This window comes from Citrus clementina, unplaced genomic scaffold, assembly GCF_000493195.1.
Source record: "Citrus clementina cultivar Clemenules unplaced genomic scaffold, Citrus_clementina_v1.0 scaffold_1, whole genome shotgun sequence".
Classification (NCBI taxonomy): domain Eukaryota; kingdom Viridiplantae; phylum Streptophyta; class Magnoliopsida; order Sapindales; family Rutaceae; genus Citrus; species Citrus x clementina.
Window position 1 is genome coordinate 134,621 of NW_006263303.1, and position 18,517 is coordinate 153,137.

At 35.7% G+C, this 18,517-nt stretch overlaps 2 protein-coding genes across 4 annotated transcripts; one reads left to right on the plus strand and one right to left on the minus strand.

Moving 5' to 3' along the window:
- Positions 1–1,876: 1,876 nt before the first annotated feature.
- On the plus strand, positions 1,877–14,251 carry LOC18056008 (DNA topoisomerase 1). Of its 2 annotated transcripts, none has more exons than XM_024177403.1 (22): positions 1,877–2,145; positions 2,324–3,046; positions 3,152–3,570; positions 3,867–4,518; positions 5,027–5,113; positions 5,870–5,916; positions 6,187–6,299; positions 6,479–6,579; positions 7,038–7,130; positions 8,093–8,176; positions 8,512–8,595; positions 9,164–9,232; positions 10,420–10,479; positions 11,158–11,229; positions 11,500–11,607; positions 11,719–11,795; positions 12,221–12,304; positions 12,630–12,741; positions 12,822–12,911; positions 13,116–13,181; positions 13,265–13,360; positions 13,930–14,251. In XM_024177403.1, exons 1-22 carry the CDS (start codon positions 2,023–2,025, stop codon positions 14,050–14,052), a joined length of 3,483 nt encoding a protein of 1,160 aa, XP_024033171.1. In that variant the 5' UTR covers positions 1,877–2,022; the 3' UTR covers positions 14,053–14,251. The 2 variants fall into 2 exon arrangements, with proteins under 2 accessions (XP_024033171.1, XP_024033172.1); XM_024177404.1 differs by having other exon boundaries at positions 2,330–3,046.
- Positions 14,252–14,327: 76 nt separating this feature from the next.
- Positions 14,328–18,231, minus strand: LOC18056009 (U-box domain-containing protein 52). 2 transcript variants are annotated; one of them, XM_024177406.1, is made up of 10 exons: positions 17,823–18,231; positions 17,607–17,719; positions 17,402–17,523; positions 17,038–17,237; positions 16,886–16,955; positions 16,450–16,765; positions 16,249–16,350; positions 15,717–16,145; positions 14,874–15,626; positions 14,328–14,731 (listed from the first exon to the last, which is right to left on the minus strand). In XM_024177406.1, exons 1-10 carry the CDS (start codon positions 18,028–18,030, stop codon positions 14,663–14,665), a joined length of 2,382 nt encoding a protein of 793 aa, XP_024033174.1. In that variant the 5' UTR covers positions 18,031–18,231; the 3' UTR covers positions 14,328–14,662. The 2 variants fall into 2 exon arrangements, with proteins under 2 accessions (XP_024033174.1, XP_024033173.1); XM_024177405.1 differs by having other exon boundaries at positions 17,038–17,240.
- Between the last annotated feature and the right edge of the window lie 286 nt (positions 18,232–18,517).

Consider the following 18,517-nt stretch of genomic DNA (forward strand, 5'->3'; position numbering starts at 1 on the left):
ATAAAAGTGAAAATGGTATCTTGTAGTTGTTGTATTTTGGATTTGGTATCATTTTAGGTATCATTTACTTAAAATGTAAAAACAGTAATATACGTTTATTAGTCTATTAAAAAAGATAAATTCGGGGAGTTTATGTTTGGTATTCTGTTCTTAGAAAAAAGTGTTTACTAAGCATACAAGTTATATTCGGATCGGGTTACAAGTTCGAGTTGAGTTCGGATGGATTTTCGCCTAACCCGACCAACCCGAAATCCGATCGGATTGAACCGAAGCTGATCCGAATCCGATTTTGCCCAGCTCTATTGAGAACAACAGCTTTATGTAGTTTGAGATGATTTGTGCATTACACATGCATCCCACAACTCAGTCTGTAGGAAAATCAAATTTAGTTGTGATAATGGTATATAGGAAGTTGCTTTTATCAAAACCACATAATTTATATCTTCTTGATTTCATGTTGCTTCAGGAGAGGAAATCTGATACGTAGAAAATGAAGTATAAGAATTGAAAAAAAAAACAAAATAGAAGGTAGGTTTCTTGTAGTATTATGTTTACTGTTCAAAATGAATATAACATTGACTTAATGATATATGATATATCCATATAGAAAACATTCGTGTGTTTTGTTGTTTTTTTAAATTTGAGTCACAAATCTGGCCCCATTTGTTTGGAGAGATTTTGTGCTAAAATGATCTCCTAAGTCATATTTGATTGCATGGGGTTATTCTGAAACTATTATTGGTTTCTACTTAAGTAAATTGAAAAACAGTTTGTAGCTTGATGTTGCATAAACATCTAGGTTTATCTTTGGGTGATAGGAAATAAATGTATAACAACATCTAGTTAATTGTTAACCTAATGCTGAGATTGATCCCTGGATAGAATCGATAGATAGATATGGTGCACCTCCTCATGGTGGATTTGGAGTGGGATTGAAGCATGTGGTCATGCTTTTCTGCGGTTTCAACAATATTCGCAAAACGTCACATGACCCCCTTAGTATTGCCCCTAGACGATTTGTTTATGTGTTTTTCTTTTGCTATTTGCACTATTTTTCATAGCTTAAAGAAGAAGAAGTTTATAGACATTGGTTTACGAAGAAGTAGTTTGTTCTTTTAGCACACATTATTAATATGTGCCAACAATTTTGTTTATCTAGATAATGGATGTATCATATATGAATGTTTTACAATGATGGTTTGATTTTGTGATACTTTTTTTTCATTTTAGAATTGGTGGTATACCATCCATGAGGGAAGTAGTTGGACAATTGTTCGGCTGTTGTATAACTTGCATAATAAGTAACAACAACGAGTCTTTCAGTGGCGTATGTCGAAAATAATTTACTATACACCATTCCATTCATTGATGCTTGGAGAAAAAAGAAAGAAAAAAATTGGGATGATTACCCTTACCCCTTAGTCTATCATATAAATAAGCACAAATTTAAAATTATTATAAGGATGTTAAATTAATGTGGCACAACTTAATTTATTCTCAATTTCCATTCTCACCCCCTCATAAAATTGAGATTCTCATTCGTAATCTTTTTAGTAAGTAAGAACTCACATCTTAATCAGCTCAAATAAGGAATTGAAATTGTGATATCGAACGACAAAGCAATCCAACATTTGTCATTAACTAAATGGTGGACTCTGTCGTCGGCATTTGACCAAAATTTAAATTTTAATAAAAGATTATGAAATTGAAACTATTCTTCTATACTTGTCAAAATTTTGTTGGCTGTCGCAGTGCTAGCTAGTAGCCGCAGGATGGGCCATTCCAAGACACACTCTATGAAAAGAGTGAGTGATGTTGTGTGGTGGAGTTGAAATAGTTGGGCCATTTTCATTCGTTTGGGGCGAATGGACCCGAACACTCGACGGTTGATTAAATTTAAACCCAATGCAAAAACCCTGCCCTAAAACCCTCGTCGATTGGCATTACAAGTCCATGCTGATTCTTCTCCTCTATTAAACCTTTTTCTTATTTTGAAAGTGAAAAAGATGATAAGCCAGTGAAATGAGATTGGCGATGAGGAGGAGCTTATTTTCATTACCATTAGCGACTGCAACCACAACCTCAACTTTACCTACTTCAAGTTCAACTCGTTCAGCTGTGGTCCTCCGCCCTTTCATGGCCACCGTACGTTCGTTCATACCATTTTTTTCGTTTCTATTCGTATTAATTATAATTCCCTGTTTCTCAATACGACGTTGTATTATCTCTAATTTTATTTCTACCTATCCCCTTAAATGGTACTGATACAACATTATTAACCCACACATATAATCTTATTATTGTGTTTATTATATATTTACAGTTGCAGCACAGGGCATTTTGGAATCACCAGGTCATTCAACTACCACCGTATCCGCTGATTGGCTCTGGCCTCAGATTCAGAAAGGGCAGGGTTACTTCTGCTATCACAATTAGCTATCCAAAGGTTGCATGCGATTTTTTTCTTTTTAGTGGCCGTAGTGATTGTTCAAAAGGTGCTCTTAGTATCCATTCCCACTTAAAACCTAGAAGTAGTTTCTGTTATATGCCTTTGGATAATGGTATCAGATTTAGTTCACTTAATTGCGAACCATTTTCTAAGAGGTGCTTTTCTCAACTATCAAGGGGAAAAATTGGAATTGAGAAAATAGGTGTTAGTGATGCAAGAAGCGGCAGCGGCAGAGGCAAGAGCTGGTTCAATAAACATAGGAAGCGGAATAATGCAGTGTCTGCTCGAGGTAAGAGTAATGCTACTAGGAGCAGTATCTCAGCCTCTGAGGACGTTAATGCGGTGAATTCAACAAGTGAACAGCTGGTCGGAGATGGAGTGGAGGGAGCAAAACTGGGATCATCTGTTAGCAACACTAAACAAAACTCTAAACCTCGTGCGAGACAACAGCAGCAGTCAAGAAGCAAGAAAAAGAAGGAACAACTTTCTGCTACTGTTGCTTCAGAACAGGCTTCTGTGGGAAAAAGTTGTAAAAGTGTCTCTCAAGCTAAGAGTTCGAAGTGCAAAAGTGAGCAATGTGCAGACCTGACTTCAGAGGTTAGCAGTCCATATTTTTCTAGGGAAATCAGGATATATTTTCTTTTACTTTCTTTTTTTTTTTTCTTTTTGTTGGTTTGGGGGTAAACATTGTAGCTTTTTCAGAAGACTTCACCAGGGAACACACTTGAGCAACCGCTAGCTAGTTCTGCTTTGACAAAACAGCAGTCCAAGAAGAACAGTGGAAACTGTGGTAGAAAGAAGAAATCTGCAAAGGCAACTAAGGCATCCCTGCAGAGACAAACATCGGAAGAGATGGTTATAGTTCCTCGGGGACAAAATACACAGAATCCGCTATATCCTCCAAGTGGGAAATCTGTTGTGGTGGTCGAGTCAGTTACAAAGGCAAAGGTTATTCAGGGATACCTTGGTGATATGTATGAAGTCTTACCCAGCTATGGGCATGTGAGGGACTTGGCAGCAAGGTCCGGATCTGTGCGGCCGGATGATGATTTCAGTATGGTGTGGGAGGTTCCATCTGCTGCTTGGACACATCTTAAAAGCATCAAGGTTGCTCTGAGTGGGTATGGTTTACCATCCCTTCTGTTATTTCTAGTTAATTAAAGTGGTGCTTCTATGGGACTGTAGAGTTTACTGGGGATTAAAAAAAAAAAATTATTTGATTCTGCGTGGTGTTCCTTTTATAATGGTAAGAATTATCTTTTGTTGATATTTTATATGGTTACTCTCATTTCCGATTAAGGTTCGCTAATGTAGTGTGTTTACACTTTTGTCTTTATCTGTTTAGGTTGCCCATTCTTTCATTTAGTTCTGTTTGCCATTTTCTGAATTCTTTCATTCTGCTTGCCTTGGACCTCAGAGCAGAAAATCTTATTCTTGCATCAGATCCTGATCGCGAAGGAGAGGCAATTGCGTGGCACATTGTTGAGATGCTGCAACAACAGGATGCTTTACATGAAAATATTACTGTAGCAAGGGTTGTTTTTCATGAAATAACTGAGGCTTCAATCAAAGTTGCTCTGCAAGCTGCAAGAGAAATTGATGCAAACTTGGTTCAAGCTTACCTTGCCCGGAGGGCTCTTGATTATTTGATTGGATTTAACATCTCACCATTATTATGGAGGAAATTGCCAGGTTGCCAGTCTGCTGGACGAGTCCAATCTGCCGCCCTGTCTCTTATATGTGACAGAGAGATGGAGATTGATGAATTCAAACCACAGGAGTATTGGACTGTTGAGGCTGTGTTGGACAAAAAAGAATCACATTCTTTGGATACCTTTTCTTTTCCAGCACACTTGACCCATTTTCAATCCAAAAGGTTAAATCAGCTCTCAATTGGTTCTCATACAGAGGCAAAGGATATTGAACAGAAAATTAATTCAGCGAATTTTCAAGTGATCAAAAACTATAAAAGAAGCATGGTACGGAAAAATCCCACACCGTATATAACATCAACCCTTCAGCAAGATGCTGCTAACAAATTGAATTTTTCAGCAACATACACTATGAAGGTTTGGGTGATTTAATGAATTTCTACTTGCTAGTTTTTTTTTAAAAAAAAAAATTCATAATGGTTATCCTGCAGAATTCAAAGTGTCAGTTGTGTCTGTGTCTCAGTCACAGCTTCCATGATGTGTATTATATATTAGTAATTTTAAATTGCCATTCTCATCTTTCTTTTTATTTTTTTTCTCATTTTCATTGTCTTGTCGGTTCTTTGATTGCTTCTCTAAGCAAGTTGTTTAATATTACTTTTCTCAAATGTGAGTCGTCCATTTTTCTTCTGATTTTGGCTTCAGTTGACGGCTTAAGGACATGCTTTGTAGTATACTCGAGCAAAATTCCTCCCTAGTTTCTCCCATTCTGTTCTAGTTTAGCCTAGCTGGACCTTGTAGTATAACTAGTTTCTTTAAGTTCTAAATTTCTGTTGAAGCTTTTTTGGTTTTGCTCTATATACTTTCATACATTCAGTACTTCCTTTTGCCTTAATGTTGCACTTGTATTATTATATGAACACAGCTTGCACAAAAACTTTATGAGGGGGTTCAGTTACCAGATGGGACGGCAGCAGGTCTGATAACATACATGAGAACAGATGGACTACATGTAAGTATCTCTGTAGGTGACTTTATTTATCATCTTGGAGTCTGAATGTGTAAATGTTTCTTGATTCATTTTTTCATCTGTTGAGCTCATTGACTGCAAAGTCTTTATTGTAACCCTTTTTTTCCTTTTCACTTCTTTTAAAAGTAGCCATTACTGCTTTTCTCCGTCTTTATGCAGATTATGTTGTTCTTTTCCCTTTTTTTAAAAAAAGTAGCCATTACTGCTTTTCTCAGTCTTTATGCAGATAACGTTGTTCTCATTTTCCAAGATCTGAAAATAGTTATCCTTTTGTTTTTAAAAAATATATATATATATATGGGGGACTTTCTTTGTTTGACTCATCCATATCGAAAGATATCTTGTCTTTTCACCTTTTTGAGTTTGTTGTTTTTCTTATTCTTCATCATTTATTCACTTTATTTTAACTTTCAGAATTAATCGGTCCATAAAGGGGAGTGAGTTTATGCAGGTATTATGAGTTTATATGTACCCTAAAATCAGGAATTGACTGATGTGAGGGAAAATAAAGAACTTTAACATAAGGATTTGCCAATTTGGCTGAACCATGGAAGGATATATAAATGGAAATAGACAAATGATTCAGGAAGAGAGGGAACAATTTTCTTCTCCAAATTTTCAAAATAAAGAAATTTTTGGGCTGCTAGAATTTTTCTTGGTTTTGTTGAAGCCAACATCAGTAATTGTAAATTATTGTTCTTGGATTTCAAATACTTCAATTTTTGGTTTTTCTTTCAGATCTCTGATGAGGCTGCTAAAGAAATACGCTCCTTGATATTTGAAAGGTAATATCTGTAAACGCTCACCTCTTTTTGTTCTTCTTTTTCATATTATGTGCTTGTGCAGCAGAATGTATATATTTCTTCAATTATATGGCAGTTTTGCCCCATTAATTATTCTTTAGGTGATGTGTAACGCATCATCAAGGCATAGTTATTTGTCTAATTTTCTCACGATTAGCTGTATTTTGCAGAACTGCAATTTTGTGGTTCTTTCTACAACAGTTTCTTCTTCTTTTATTTCTTTTATCTGAAAACACTACTTATTCTCTGCAGGCATGGGTCACATCATGCCCCAGAGGAAGGTCCTCGCAAATATTTTAAGAAGGTGAAGAATGCTCAAGAGGCCCATGAAGCTATTAGACCCACTGATATTCGGAGGTTACCTGGTGAATAAATAGCCCTTGAGAGCTACCTGACACCTTACATGGAACTTTCTTTCTAGTCTATTTTTCGTTAATTTGCAATTAAATTTTTTTGTTCTGCTTCTTGAGTGAACTCCAACAGCAAATTGATGACACTAAAGATATCCTTTTTTTTTCCTTTCTCTTTTCTAATTGGCTTTCAGCAATGCTCTCTGGATTACTTGATGAAGATTGTTTGAAGTTATATTCACTTATTTGGTCCCGGACAATGGCATGTCAAATGCAACCCGCTACAGTTGGGCAGGTTAGAATGTAAATTTTTGCAGTATTGCTAGGTACTAGTAGTCATATTCAAATAGGTGAGAAAAAATTCAACCAGAAAAGCAGCCTTGTATAATTACTATCGCTTGTTGGAAATTTGGGATCAATCAAATGGCAATGCTCTTTTCTTTTTTTCTTTTTTATTAGGCAAATCCAATAAAACCATGCTCTTAGGCATGAATATCTTCTACTTGGTGTTCTAATATGGAAATTCCTTATCATTAGTTTTTGTTTTAATTGGATTGCACATTTGGACTTATGATTTTGTTTCTATTATTTTATATTTTGGTAGTCACATATATCGGCACTACCATTTGTGAATATTATATGCTCTTATTTTCTAATGTTTTAGTTATTTGTAATTTATTTTCTTGTTTGTACACTATGTGATTTATCATTGCAGTCACTCCTTCAATCACTAACAATCTTTGTATCAAGCAGATACAAGTGGACATTGGCAATGCTGATGAGTCCATTGTTTTCCGGTCTTCTTGCTCTAGAGTCGAGTTTCTTGGATTCCAAGCAGCTTACAAGGTATAATCTACATTCCATTCCCAGGATTGTGTCACCTTGCGTCACGTAGTATTTTGACTAAAGGGGTTGATGTGCTCTCTTTAGATGATAATATATGCTCTGAAGTCAGTAATTTTGTGTTAATTCGGTGTGCCCACTTTGTTTGTGCAGCTGCTATTTGTCCTCTAACTTGATATTTTCTTCTTCAGTTTGAATCACACATAGTAGTGAATATTACAACCATTTCCTATTGTTATTCTTTTTATATCTTATTCAAATTCAAAATAGCTTTGTAAGACGATAGCTTACTGAATTGTTTTTCTTGTTTCTTAGTGGAAAAATGTAGAAGAACAAGAAGATAGCCTCTGGGATAGGGGATTCTTGTTTGCATGCTTTTCAAAAGTGTAGTGTTGATGCGCTTTAACACCCTCATTCTCTGTTCTTACCCACAAACACACGTATTGGGGATATTTCATGTTGATTGTATAGTGATGTTAGAGAAGTTATATTGATATTCTGAAGAAGAAACAAGAAATATCTATGCTTACTTTTTTTTCTTGAATTAAAATCTTGTAAGTTTGTGATATTCCCCTGGTAACCTTTGGTTAAAAGAAATAACAAATGAGCCTTAGAGACTCTTGAATACTGATGTATCAAGGGTTTATATATTTGGCAAGAATTTTGATTTTACAATACTATATCACTTCTAACACGGAAAAATAAAAAATAACGTGAAAAAGAAGTCATATATCGTTATTATTATTATTTTTTTTTGGTGGACATTTTCCTAATTTGTACTCTTTTATCAGTTTTTGTCTTTTTGAGGATGTACAAAGGCATCACTTTTAACATTGCCAGTTGAATTGTAGTTACCATTTTGATGATCTAGATTAATTTGGCAGTTTGTGCATGATTGCATGAGACGTCTCTATCTTGTCTGTGTGCTTGTGTTTATGCTTGTTTAATTTAAGGTTGTTATCTAGGATGTTGATGCTGGAGCAATCAGATATAAGGAGAATGAAGAAAATGATCAGCATGAAGCCTTTGCATTTCTCAATTCATTGAAGGTACCAATTTTGTGTACATATGTATGTATGTTGGTGTATATATATATTATTTACATCCCTTGAAATAGCTTATATTTTGACTTCATTTTGATGCATTAACTTTCATGATATCCTTTACTGCCCGTACACTTTGGTTGAATGTACCACCTCCTAACTGAGTGCTTTTGCATATGTCGTTTTTCTTTCTCCTCTTTTACTTGGTAATACTTAGAGATATTATTATTTTATCTTAACAAACCTTTCTTGAATCATACAATTTACTGCTCTTATTTTTCAGTTTCATAAATGCTCTTGGTTCTCATATTGAATGTCTCTAATTTCTAATTGGTGTGTAGACAGGGGATCCACTGTATCTTGGAGAAGTGGAACTTAAGCAGCATCATACCCAGCCTCCAGCACGCTATTCAGAGGGTTCATTGGTACATTAATGTTTTTGTCTTTATCACAAGTAACTTATATTTTTCTGTGCATAAGGTGCCTTAAATGAATTTTTCATTATGATAAGTTCAGATTCATGCTTTTGAAAAAGTTAAAATTACAAAAAAAAAAAGAAGAGTTTGTAGATAGAATTTAATAGAACTAGTTGAGTTTTTAAATGTTAAAACTCTTAGCTAATTACCTCAATGGCAGCTAATTACCTCAATGGCCCAAGCATGTAAAATTTCAATTCACTCTTGATTGCAGAAGTACTCCTGCAATTAAATGGATCTTGTGAAATTTTTGACTTCTCATCTGTGTCAGTCGAATTTCTGTAAGAGAGCACATAACACTTCTGTGGAAGAACGTAAAAATTGTTGAAGAACTTATATCTCATAGGTTTCCAGTTTTTAATCATATGACTGGCGGAATCATCCATTGTCATTTGTGCACATGCTTGTATAAGTGTCTTGTTTGCCTGAAACAGGGAGGAGAGAGATAAGTTTAGACGCTTCTGTACTACGTCCCTTTTGTCCTTTTTCTCAGTTGTCCTATTGTTGCATTTTACAGGTTAAAAAGCTCGAAGAACTTGGGATTGGTAGACCTTCAACTTATGCATCCACATTGAAAGTTTTACAGGTAAACAATGGTGTAAAATTGATCAGATATTGATTCTGTATTTCCATATTGATGAACATCAGTACTCACAGTAATATGACTTACTAGTCATAGTAACTTTTATTTGTAGGTATGTGGGTATTATTTTAGGGCTGTAAATGAACTGGGCTGTTCATTAATTGCTCAGGCTTGCTTTTGTGTGCCAAATAAGTTGATTTTGCCTTTTGGTTCAAAACAATATTTAATAAGGGAAATTATCACTGCACCACCTCTTTTTTGTCTTATGTTCATCTAACCACAAAAAAATTCTAACATGTTCTCTGCACCACCTTTTTTTTTAAATTTGTATCAACTAGCCACTTTTTAACTAACACCGTTAAATAATTTAAATGAAATGACAATTTTACCCCTAAATAAATTAAAAGACCATTTTATTTTACAAAAACTTTGAAAAATAAGAAAATTATAATTATAAAAATAACCCTAGGTTTAATAAAAAATAAATCCCAAAATTAGAATTTTTATTTTTAATAAAAATCTAAATAAAATTTATAATTATAAAAATAATTACAAAATTTTGGGATTTAATAAAAACCTCCTAAATTATTGAAATTTTGGGATTTATTTTTTTATAAATAAATTCAGTTATTTTAATAAAATTTTGCAAAATTATAATTTTTACTTAATAAATTCAGTCATTTTTATTAAAATTTTTGCAAAATTATAATTTTTTAATAAAAATAATTATTAAAATTTTTGCAAAATCTAAATTAAATAAAAATCAACTGAGCACCTTTATTTGGGATTTATTTTTTATTAAATTTAGGGGTATTTTTATAATTATAATTTTCTTATTTTTCAAAGTTTTTGTAAAATAAAATGGTCTTTTAATTTATTTGGGGGTAAAATTGTCATTTCATTTAAATTATTTAACGGTGTTAGTTAAAAAGTGGCTAGTTGATACAAATTAAAAAAAAAAAAGTGGTGCAGAGAACATGTTAGAATTTTTTGGTGGTTGGATGAACATAAGGCAAAAAAGAGGTGGTGCAGTGATAATTTCCCAATTAATAATTTTGATACTTTAAGGTTTTGCGGCCAAATTATGTGTTTTTATTTGAGTTTGTGGTAATTCTTTTGGTCACATCAATATTCCAGTTTTTTCTTTGACATGGCAGTATATCCTGACATCTTTTGTTTTGTGGCTGTAGGACAGAAATTATGTAACAGTGAAAAGCCGCATATTGTATCCTGAATTTCGTGGCCGAATGGTATGTTTAGATTCACTATTATTTTAACTTCCTTGGATTGAATTGGCAATTTAACTTCATCCTTATATGTTAAAATGCCCCTAAAGAAGACCTTATGGTAGATGTTTGCATGGATGTATGCTATGTTTAGATTCACTATTATTTTAACTTGCTTGTGTTAATGCATGGAATAGCTGCATATTTGATGTAGTTTATCAATGCCATTAGTGCAAAAGACAATGTAGACATTTTTGAGTCTCAGACCTTCAATGCGAAGATCACTCTTGAAGCAGTTTGCCTTCAAAGAAAATCTTCCAACACTTTCGAGAATCTAGTTTCTATTTCAAGAGGCATTGTAGCAATGTTTGTTGATCTTGTCAAACAGCAGTGTAGGGCCAATTGTTCTGGTTAGCTTAAAGGGTCTTGGAGGAGTGGAGGGCAGGACATAGATTTCGTCCTTGCTAAAGGCTTTTTAGTTTTATGTTTGTTCATGGAGACAGTCATTTAATCTATATATCCAAAAAAAAATTGGTTTTTCCCTTCATAGCAGTCTTAACTACTCCATAGATTACCATTCGCGGTTGTTTTATTTTTGTAGACCAACAATCTCTATATGAAATCCTCATCTCATATTTTACTTAGTGCCTTTGTAGCCGGATAAATTCATATAACATATTCATTTTTTTATATGATTTCTAGGTGTCAGCATTTCTCTCTCACTATTTCTCAGAGGTGACAGACTACAGCTTTACCGCTGATATGGAGACTGAGGTATATTCATTAAATGTTTGTCTGCTGTTTACAAATAATATTTTTCAGTTAATTACTTTCAAATTATTGGCTGTTCAACTTCTCTAGCATCCTGATTTTTACAATGGAGTAGCCTTGTTTTATGATAATATTCTGGTTTTGTTGTTATCTGTGTAATTTGCATTCCCATTTACATCCATTGGCCAAGTTTATTCAGCCTTTAAACTGAGGGCTACTTTCTTTTCTCATGGTGGTTGTTGACTGATTTCTGTCTATTACTTTTACTTTCAGCTTGATAATGTTTCTGCTGGCTTGACTGAATGGAAAGGCCTGCTTGTAGATTATTGGTCAAGATTCAGTTCATATTGTACCTGTGCTCAATCTCTCCATATACATCAGGTAAATTTGGATTCTTTATAGTAAGTTGTACTTGAAAGTGTCTTGTCCTCTTTTACTGAACTTTTTCCTTTCAGAATTTCAGAGATTATAAATATTGGTAAATGCTTGCAGGTGGAGAAGATGTTGGAGAAAACATTTGGGGATTCCTTGTTTGCTTCTCTCCCCAATAAAGACAGGAGTTGTCCAGTGTATGCATTTTTTGCCAATTCTATTGAGGGATATTCAAATGCTAAATTTGGAAAATTAGAAATTGCGAAGAATATTTTTTTGGTTGTTCAGGCTGGTCTAAGAAACTATTTTAAAAGATCCTTGCAACCCATTACTAAACCTTGACAATGTGTTCCTAATTTCTGCTAAGCTCCACTTGTATGGTCTTTTCTTCCTATATCTTGCTGAATGCTCTGTACTTTAGCTGAAAGAGACTCTAGAGACAAATCTTTCTTCCTCTACTATTTCATATGTAAAACTTGCATTTTCAATTTTCAATTTATTCAGTTCCTTTTGGTCCAGAATTGCTGGCTTAGATCGTTATCTTTTATATTGCTTCCGAGAGTTATTTTGACTGTCTTTACTTTTGGATTTCTGGCTAAATCATTTATTCAACTCCTTTCAGCTGTGGGGAAGGCACTTTGATTTTCAAAGTAAGTAGGTTTGGTGCAGGCTATTTCATAGGATGCAATCAACATCCAAGATGCAAGTAAGTATCGACTAATACGATATTAGTTTTTTCACCAAAACCAGTTTTGATTATTTTGGTGCTGATTTTCTCTCTCACTCTATGCATGTATGTGCGGATATGCGTATTCTTTTATCTGTGTGCTATAGTTTTCTTCATATTTGGTGTTCACTGTGATACAATGATATGGGCTACACTAGGGTGCAAGCACACTGTATACAGAGTTCTATATTATTAATTTGTTGTTAAAAAGTTGTCATGGTAGTGTTATCAAAGATTCATTGTTGAAATATCATATGCTTTTTTGGTTGCTGCTAACACTTGAGGTTGTCCTTTTGGCCTACAGTTATATTGCTAAGACGTTATATGGTGACGATGATGAAGAAGATACTCTTCAAAGGAACACTAATGTGGACGAGCCAAAATTGATTGGTCATCATCCGGCTTCAAAAGAAAAGGTTTTGCTTTTAAGTCATGGTCGTTTTAATCTTATGGAAGGGGTGATTTCTTAAAACTGAAGAAGTAATTTCTCTTTCAGGTTCTTCTTAAAAGTGGTCCTTATGGATTCTATGTACAGCTTGGTGAAGACAGGACAGGATATTTGCCTAAAAGGGCTTCTGTTTCCCATGTAAGCAACAATTTTTCCTGGTTTACAAAACTAGCAATCTATGCCAACTCACATGCACATGATGTATTGATGTTTGCTTGCCTATGTGTCTGAAACCAGTGTCTCTTGGTTTTGCCTGTTTGGCTGTGCAAATTTTATAATTCAATGCTTTTAACTGTAATTGGTTAACATCAGGTTAAACCTGAATAAAATATTCTTTTCCAGATTAAGGATGTGGACTCAATTACTCTCGAAGATGCTTTGGAGTTGCTGCGTTACCCTGTGAATCTGGTATATTCTCAATCGATAAAAATGATATATATGGTTGCGTTTTTAGACTCGTTCTTGATCTTAATATATGGTATCTGTCTCAGGGGAACCACCCAAAGGATGGTCAACCCATAATGTTAAGGCTTGCGAGGGCTGGATTTTCTGTTCGACATCGGCGCACTATTGCCTCTGTTCCCAAGGTAAAATTTAAAGAAAATAATAATAAAGAAAATTATCCACTGATCACCCATTTTTCTAATTTTTTCAAAAATACGCAAATTTTTTTTTTTTTTTTGGCAGCACTCCACCTGAAGTTAACATTTTTTCATTGGTCCACTCTCGCTATAACACCGTAAGAACTTTGCTGATATTATAAGGGTAAAATTATCATTTTACAATGACACAGTGGTTGATAGGTGCAAAATAATATAACTTCAAGTGGGGTTTAGTCCAAAAAAAAAAAATTAAAAATCATGTATTTTTGAAAAAAAAAAATTTTTTAAGTGGTCGGTGGATAATTTATCTTTTACATTTGAGGGTAAAAAAGTCATTTAAATAATATTTCGTTAATTTTCTTAACGGTTTCCAAACGGAAGTGGAAAAAAAAAAAATGTAACTTCGGGTGGATTCCAGCAAAAAAAAAAATAGTGTATTTTTAAAAAAATTAAAAAAAAACGAGTGGACGGTAGATAATTTCCTTAATAATAATAAGCTTTACAATTCTCTGTTACATTTTGAATGCCTTCTATTATTTGAATTATGAAAGCAGAACATGAAGCCGAATGACGTCACTCTTGAGAAGGCGTTGGAGTTTCTGTCGGGTAAAGATGTAAGACGGTGTGGCCGACCTAAGGGCAAACCAAAGCGTGAGGAAGCTTTGGAGGCCATGTAGAGTTAGTAAAGAGGAGAGAGCATACCTTTTCTGATGATTTTTGCTTATTATAGATGAACAATTGTTCATGGCGACGCAACCCCCTGCCACAGCCAGATTCATAGATTGACTGGAGAAGAATATCTACCAGCAATTGCATTTGGGTATCTGGGGAAATTTTTTAGATTTGTACAATTATTGCGATAATCAATTTTGTTGTAATTTATTTCCATTTTATTGGTACATATATATTTCTTACATTTTCTTATAAATGTAAAACATATATTTTGATCTATATTTTTCGAATACTAATATGACCGATAAAGTGGAGGCAATGTGAATAGTCAATAAGTACGAGTTCTCCAATTACTTGCCCTCTTCCTAAGCATGCGTAGTCATCTTATTTGTCGCATAAGATGGCAATTACAAAATTGGTATTGTTGACCTAATTTGGAAATGGAAGAAAAGAAAAAAATATTAAGCGAGCAGAAGAATCTCAATAGGAGAACCCATGTTGATACTCAACACTCTGTACAAGTTCTGACAGCAAAACCTCTCTCTGCTGGACCTAACTTTTTGTTATCTACAAAAATTGCAACTTTCTTCTCGCTTTGTATCAGTAAATTTTCTTCTAAGTCACCGAAAGGTTTTTTGAGCTAGCGTCAGACTGCGGAAGGTTAGGATTACTCGTCATCGATTCCTGAAAAAAGAATTGAAAAGAAAAAAGGTCATCAATGTTAATCATAGAAATCATGCCAACTAAAATTAAACCAACCATGGGGAGGGGGGAAAACAAAAAGCTACTACTTGACAAATACAATCGTTTTAAGTAGGGAACTTACTAGCTGTAGAGAAACTTGACTGTGGTTGGGAGATTGGCCGCCAACAAACAAGGGTGGATTCACAGTCTCTTCAGCAAGTGCTCTGAGTCTGTTAAGTTCTGCTAACACAACTTTGCCAAGATCAGGTCTGTCCTTGCGCCTCAACTCAGCACACTTGAGTGCAAGTTGAGCAAATGACAATGCATCTTCAACTGGCCAGTCAGGGACTGTTGGATCAAGCATCTCTTCAAAAGTCCCCTTCTCAATAGCCCTTTCTACATGATGAGTCAACCCCATTGGTGGTTTTCCTGTTATTATCTGTAGAAACATGATTCCAAGTGAATACACATCAGACTTAATACCAAGCATGCCTGTTTGTTGATACTCAGGATCAATATAACAGAATGTTCCAGCTGTAGACGTCATTCGATACTGCGTTACATTGTCTGCCACTGATGGTGGGACTAGCCTTGCCAGCCCAACATCACTAATCTTGCTGACAAAGTTGCGATCAAGCAATATGTTTGCTGGTTTAAGGTCGCGATGCACAAGGGGTTCAGGTTTAGTCTGGTGAAGGAACAGCAATGCAGTCCCTATTTCAGCTGCAATTTTGAACCTAAGTTGCCAAGAGAGGGGTGGGGATTGTCCACGCCTCATAAGACGATCTTCTAAGCTTCCGTTGGCCATGAACTCATACACCAAGCATCCATACTCTGGACAAGCTCCCAGTAGTAGAACCATGTTCGGGTGTCTTATGCAGCTCAGTATCTCAACCTGAAACAAACAAAATCACCATCGTGTAAATATATAGCTTAGCTTGGGCTGTCAAATGCGAAATCTTAGCTGTCAACTAAACGCACGTACTTCTTGCTGAAACTGTGATCTTCCCTGAGCAGCATCTGGACGCAAGACCTTAATAGCTACAGGAGTATGGTCCAAGTAACATTTGTATACCGGACCATAACCTCCTTCTCCAATCTTGCGAGTATCTGTGAAGAATTCGGTTGCAGCTTCGATCTCCTCAATTGAGTACTTCCTGTACCTGACATCTGAATTTGCCAAAGCATCAAGTGCCTTTTTCTTCTCTTCTGCTTCTTTAAGTGCTTTCATTTCTGCACTGATTCTTTTTTGTGATTCCAGCTCTGCAATTCTCTGAGCTGCTTCTGCTGCTTCAATGGCTGCCCTTGACTTGACTTTCTCCTTTTCTGCAATGGCCATTGCTGCTTCCTCAGCCAGTCTTGCCTCTTCTAATCTCTGCTGTTCTTCTAGTTTCCAGCGTTGGAGCTCTGTCGCCTGCAATAAACAAACATTGCCTCAGCCTGCATTTCCCATGTGACAGATAGCATTGAAAACATTAGACATGGAACAAAAGTTACTTCGTTTATTTGTTTTATACCTTTTGCTTTGCAGTGAGCGCTTCTTTACAGGCAGTACTGTACATTTCCATTGTTTGTTTGAGTTCCAGCCTTAGCCTCCTCATTTCAGCTTCCACATCATCCTGTGTTATCCCAAAAGAAAGTGAATTGTATCGTCAGCTGCAAATTACTCAAAAGTTTCAGCTTGCTTTCTGAAAACGAAAAATTTTAGAAGTGCTAACCAATCCCTGAGATGCAGAAGATGATCTGTCATTTTCCCCTGATGCTGACGAGAATCCACTTGGCGAGCCAATATCCAGTGACCTCCGTCCAATCTGCATAGACTCAAAACTATTGTTGCTTTCCATGTCTGACAAATTTGAGAGCCGTGGTGGTGTGCGGTTTGCTGAATTTTCAATGTTGTCAAAGAACGCTGGGAATATGCGGTCAATACTTGGCCTCCCAGAGCTCACAAACGATATATCTGTATCATGTGGGGGTGCTGCGCGTTGTTCACCACCCTGTTTGCCATTGAACTGTTTCCTAGTAAAAGGCGACCTGTAACTCAAACGATTGATTGATAGATTGAATTAATTAAACAGCTAAGCTCATCATTGTTAGACTCTTTGATCTACCTAACCTATGTCTGTCTGTAATATAAGATGGCAATTAAATTACCTGAAGAACTCTGCGTCATCATTGGATTTACGCGGTGGCTCCATTTGTGGCCTTTCCGTTGGAGTTGGAACTGCAGGTGATGAGGATTATATTTTGATGTTTGGAAAATGTTTGCCTCTTACAGTGATGGCATGAAAAATGTAGTATCTAACCTCTTATGGGAGGAGGCTGGGGAGCAGGTCTCTCCGGTTGAGGAGGTCTAATTATAATTTGATTACGTAGTGGGGAAACTGCAGGGGCAGGACGAGAGGCTGATCGCATTGATGATATCTTCCCTTTTGATATCACATACACCGTACAAAAATCCGGTGCCCCTTTTGAAACATTCCCAGGAACATCTGTTGTCTTGAATCTTCTGTGGGCAAACTTTTGAAGGTTATGAAATTTTCCAGGGAACTTTAACGGAGAAAATTATTCACAACCTTAGTTAAAGAAGATGATGTGTAATAATTATGGATAAAAATGGTGCTTGTGGCTTTAGCAAGAGTTAAAATGGGAAAGTGGGGGGCGGGTTACCTGAGGAAGCCTTTGTTGTTGGAGGCACCAACAACCAAAGTCTCAATTGCTGTCTGAGAAACGTATTCAATTAATGCTTTTGCTACGTCTGTGTCTTCTAACACCACATCTTTGCATTGTATCTGTCAAATTTGCTTTGTCAAAATAACACTTGAAAGAGAAAGAGATGGTTGGATTTTGAAGGAAGCTACGGAAGAAAACTAACATCTTTTCGGGTACAAAAGCAACGGAAAGGCAGGAAGATCTCCCTAGTCTGGGGATCAGGGTCTTTACATACTAGAGAACCGTCACCACTTACATCACAGATTTGGTTCATCCCTGCACCAAGAGATACATAATCAAATTTCTTTGTCCTGCAACTTATGACTTCATTTGAGGAGACAAAACAAACAAAAGGAATGCTGGTATCAGGAAGGCTTACTCGGGCTAATAAGCGACGGCGAGGGAGAAAGTGAAGCTGATCTGATTTTGACATGGATGAGAACAAGTGTTTGGCCCTTTGTCAAGATGTTATCAATTGCCCATTTGATAGCATTTTGGCTGCCTTTATCTCTGTCTATTGCCACTGCCGTCAGTCCACAACTCTTTGCTTCCTTCTTCTCACCTGAATTATTTCTGTGCATCCACATCTCTACTCTTTCTACTTCCTTTATCTCCCAACAGAATCTTTCCTCTTTTACTACAAATGTGTGCCTATGTATATATAAGTGAAGGTCGATATATGATGATGCACAAAAACAACAAGATATGTATCTTCTTAATTCTTCTTTGGTCTCTTCTCGTCTCTCTCAAGGGGGTAAAGAGAGACAAGAAGAACAGTTCTCGCTGCTTAATGCGTGCCCTTTGTTTATGTATTTACTTATCTATTTATTTTAACTTAAACGGCAATGAGACCTTTCTTGAATTAGCTTATTTGATTTTTTCAAACATACATGATCCTGAAAAATCTCTCCGCGCATACTTCTATTACAATTTCCATCTCTTTGGTTAGCCTCCCATTTGAGACCCTCCTTCTTTGGCGGGATCGCAGGTGCTTGACCTCTCAACTTCTTTTACCGTTTTCCAATAACTTCCTAATTTCCTTTTTTCTCCTTGTTGACTTCAGTAACTGTTATA

Bases quoted from the DNA above. Each gene is read 5' to 3' on its own strand.
- LOC18056008 (XM_024177403.1), top strand. From the start codon at position 2,023: ATGAGATTGGCGATGAGGAGGAGCTTATTTTCATTACCATTAGCGACT. The intron at 12,305-12,629 runs GTAAGTATCGAC...TTTGGCCTACAG, and splicing joins AATCAACATCCAAGATGCAA to TTATATTGCTAAGACGTTAT. The intron at 13,361-13,929 runs GTAAAATTTAAA...TTATGAAAGCAG, and splicing joins CTATTGCCTCTGTTCCCAAG to AACATGAAGCCGAATGACGT.
- LOC18056009 (XM_024177405.1), bottom strand. From the start codon at position 18,030: ATGTGGATGCACAGAAATAATTCAGGTGAGAAGAAGGAAGCAAAGAGT. The intron at 16,146-16,248 runs GTATAAAACAAA...TGTTTATTGCAG, and splicing joins CGCTCACTGCAAAGCAAAAG to GCGACAGAGCTCCAACGCTG. The intron at 15,627-15,716 runs GTACGTGCGTTT...TGTTTGTTTCAG, and splicing joins GATCACAGTTTCAGCAAGAA to GTTGAGATACTGAGCTGCAT.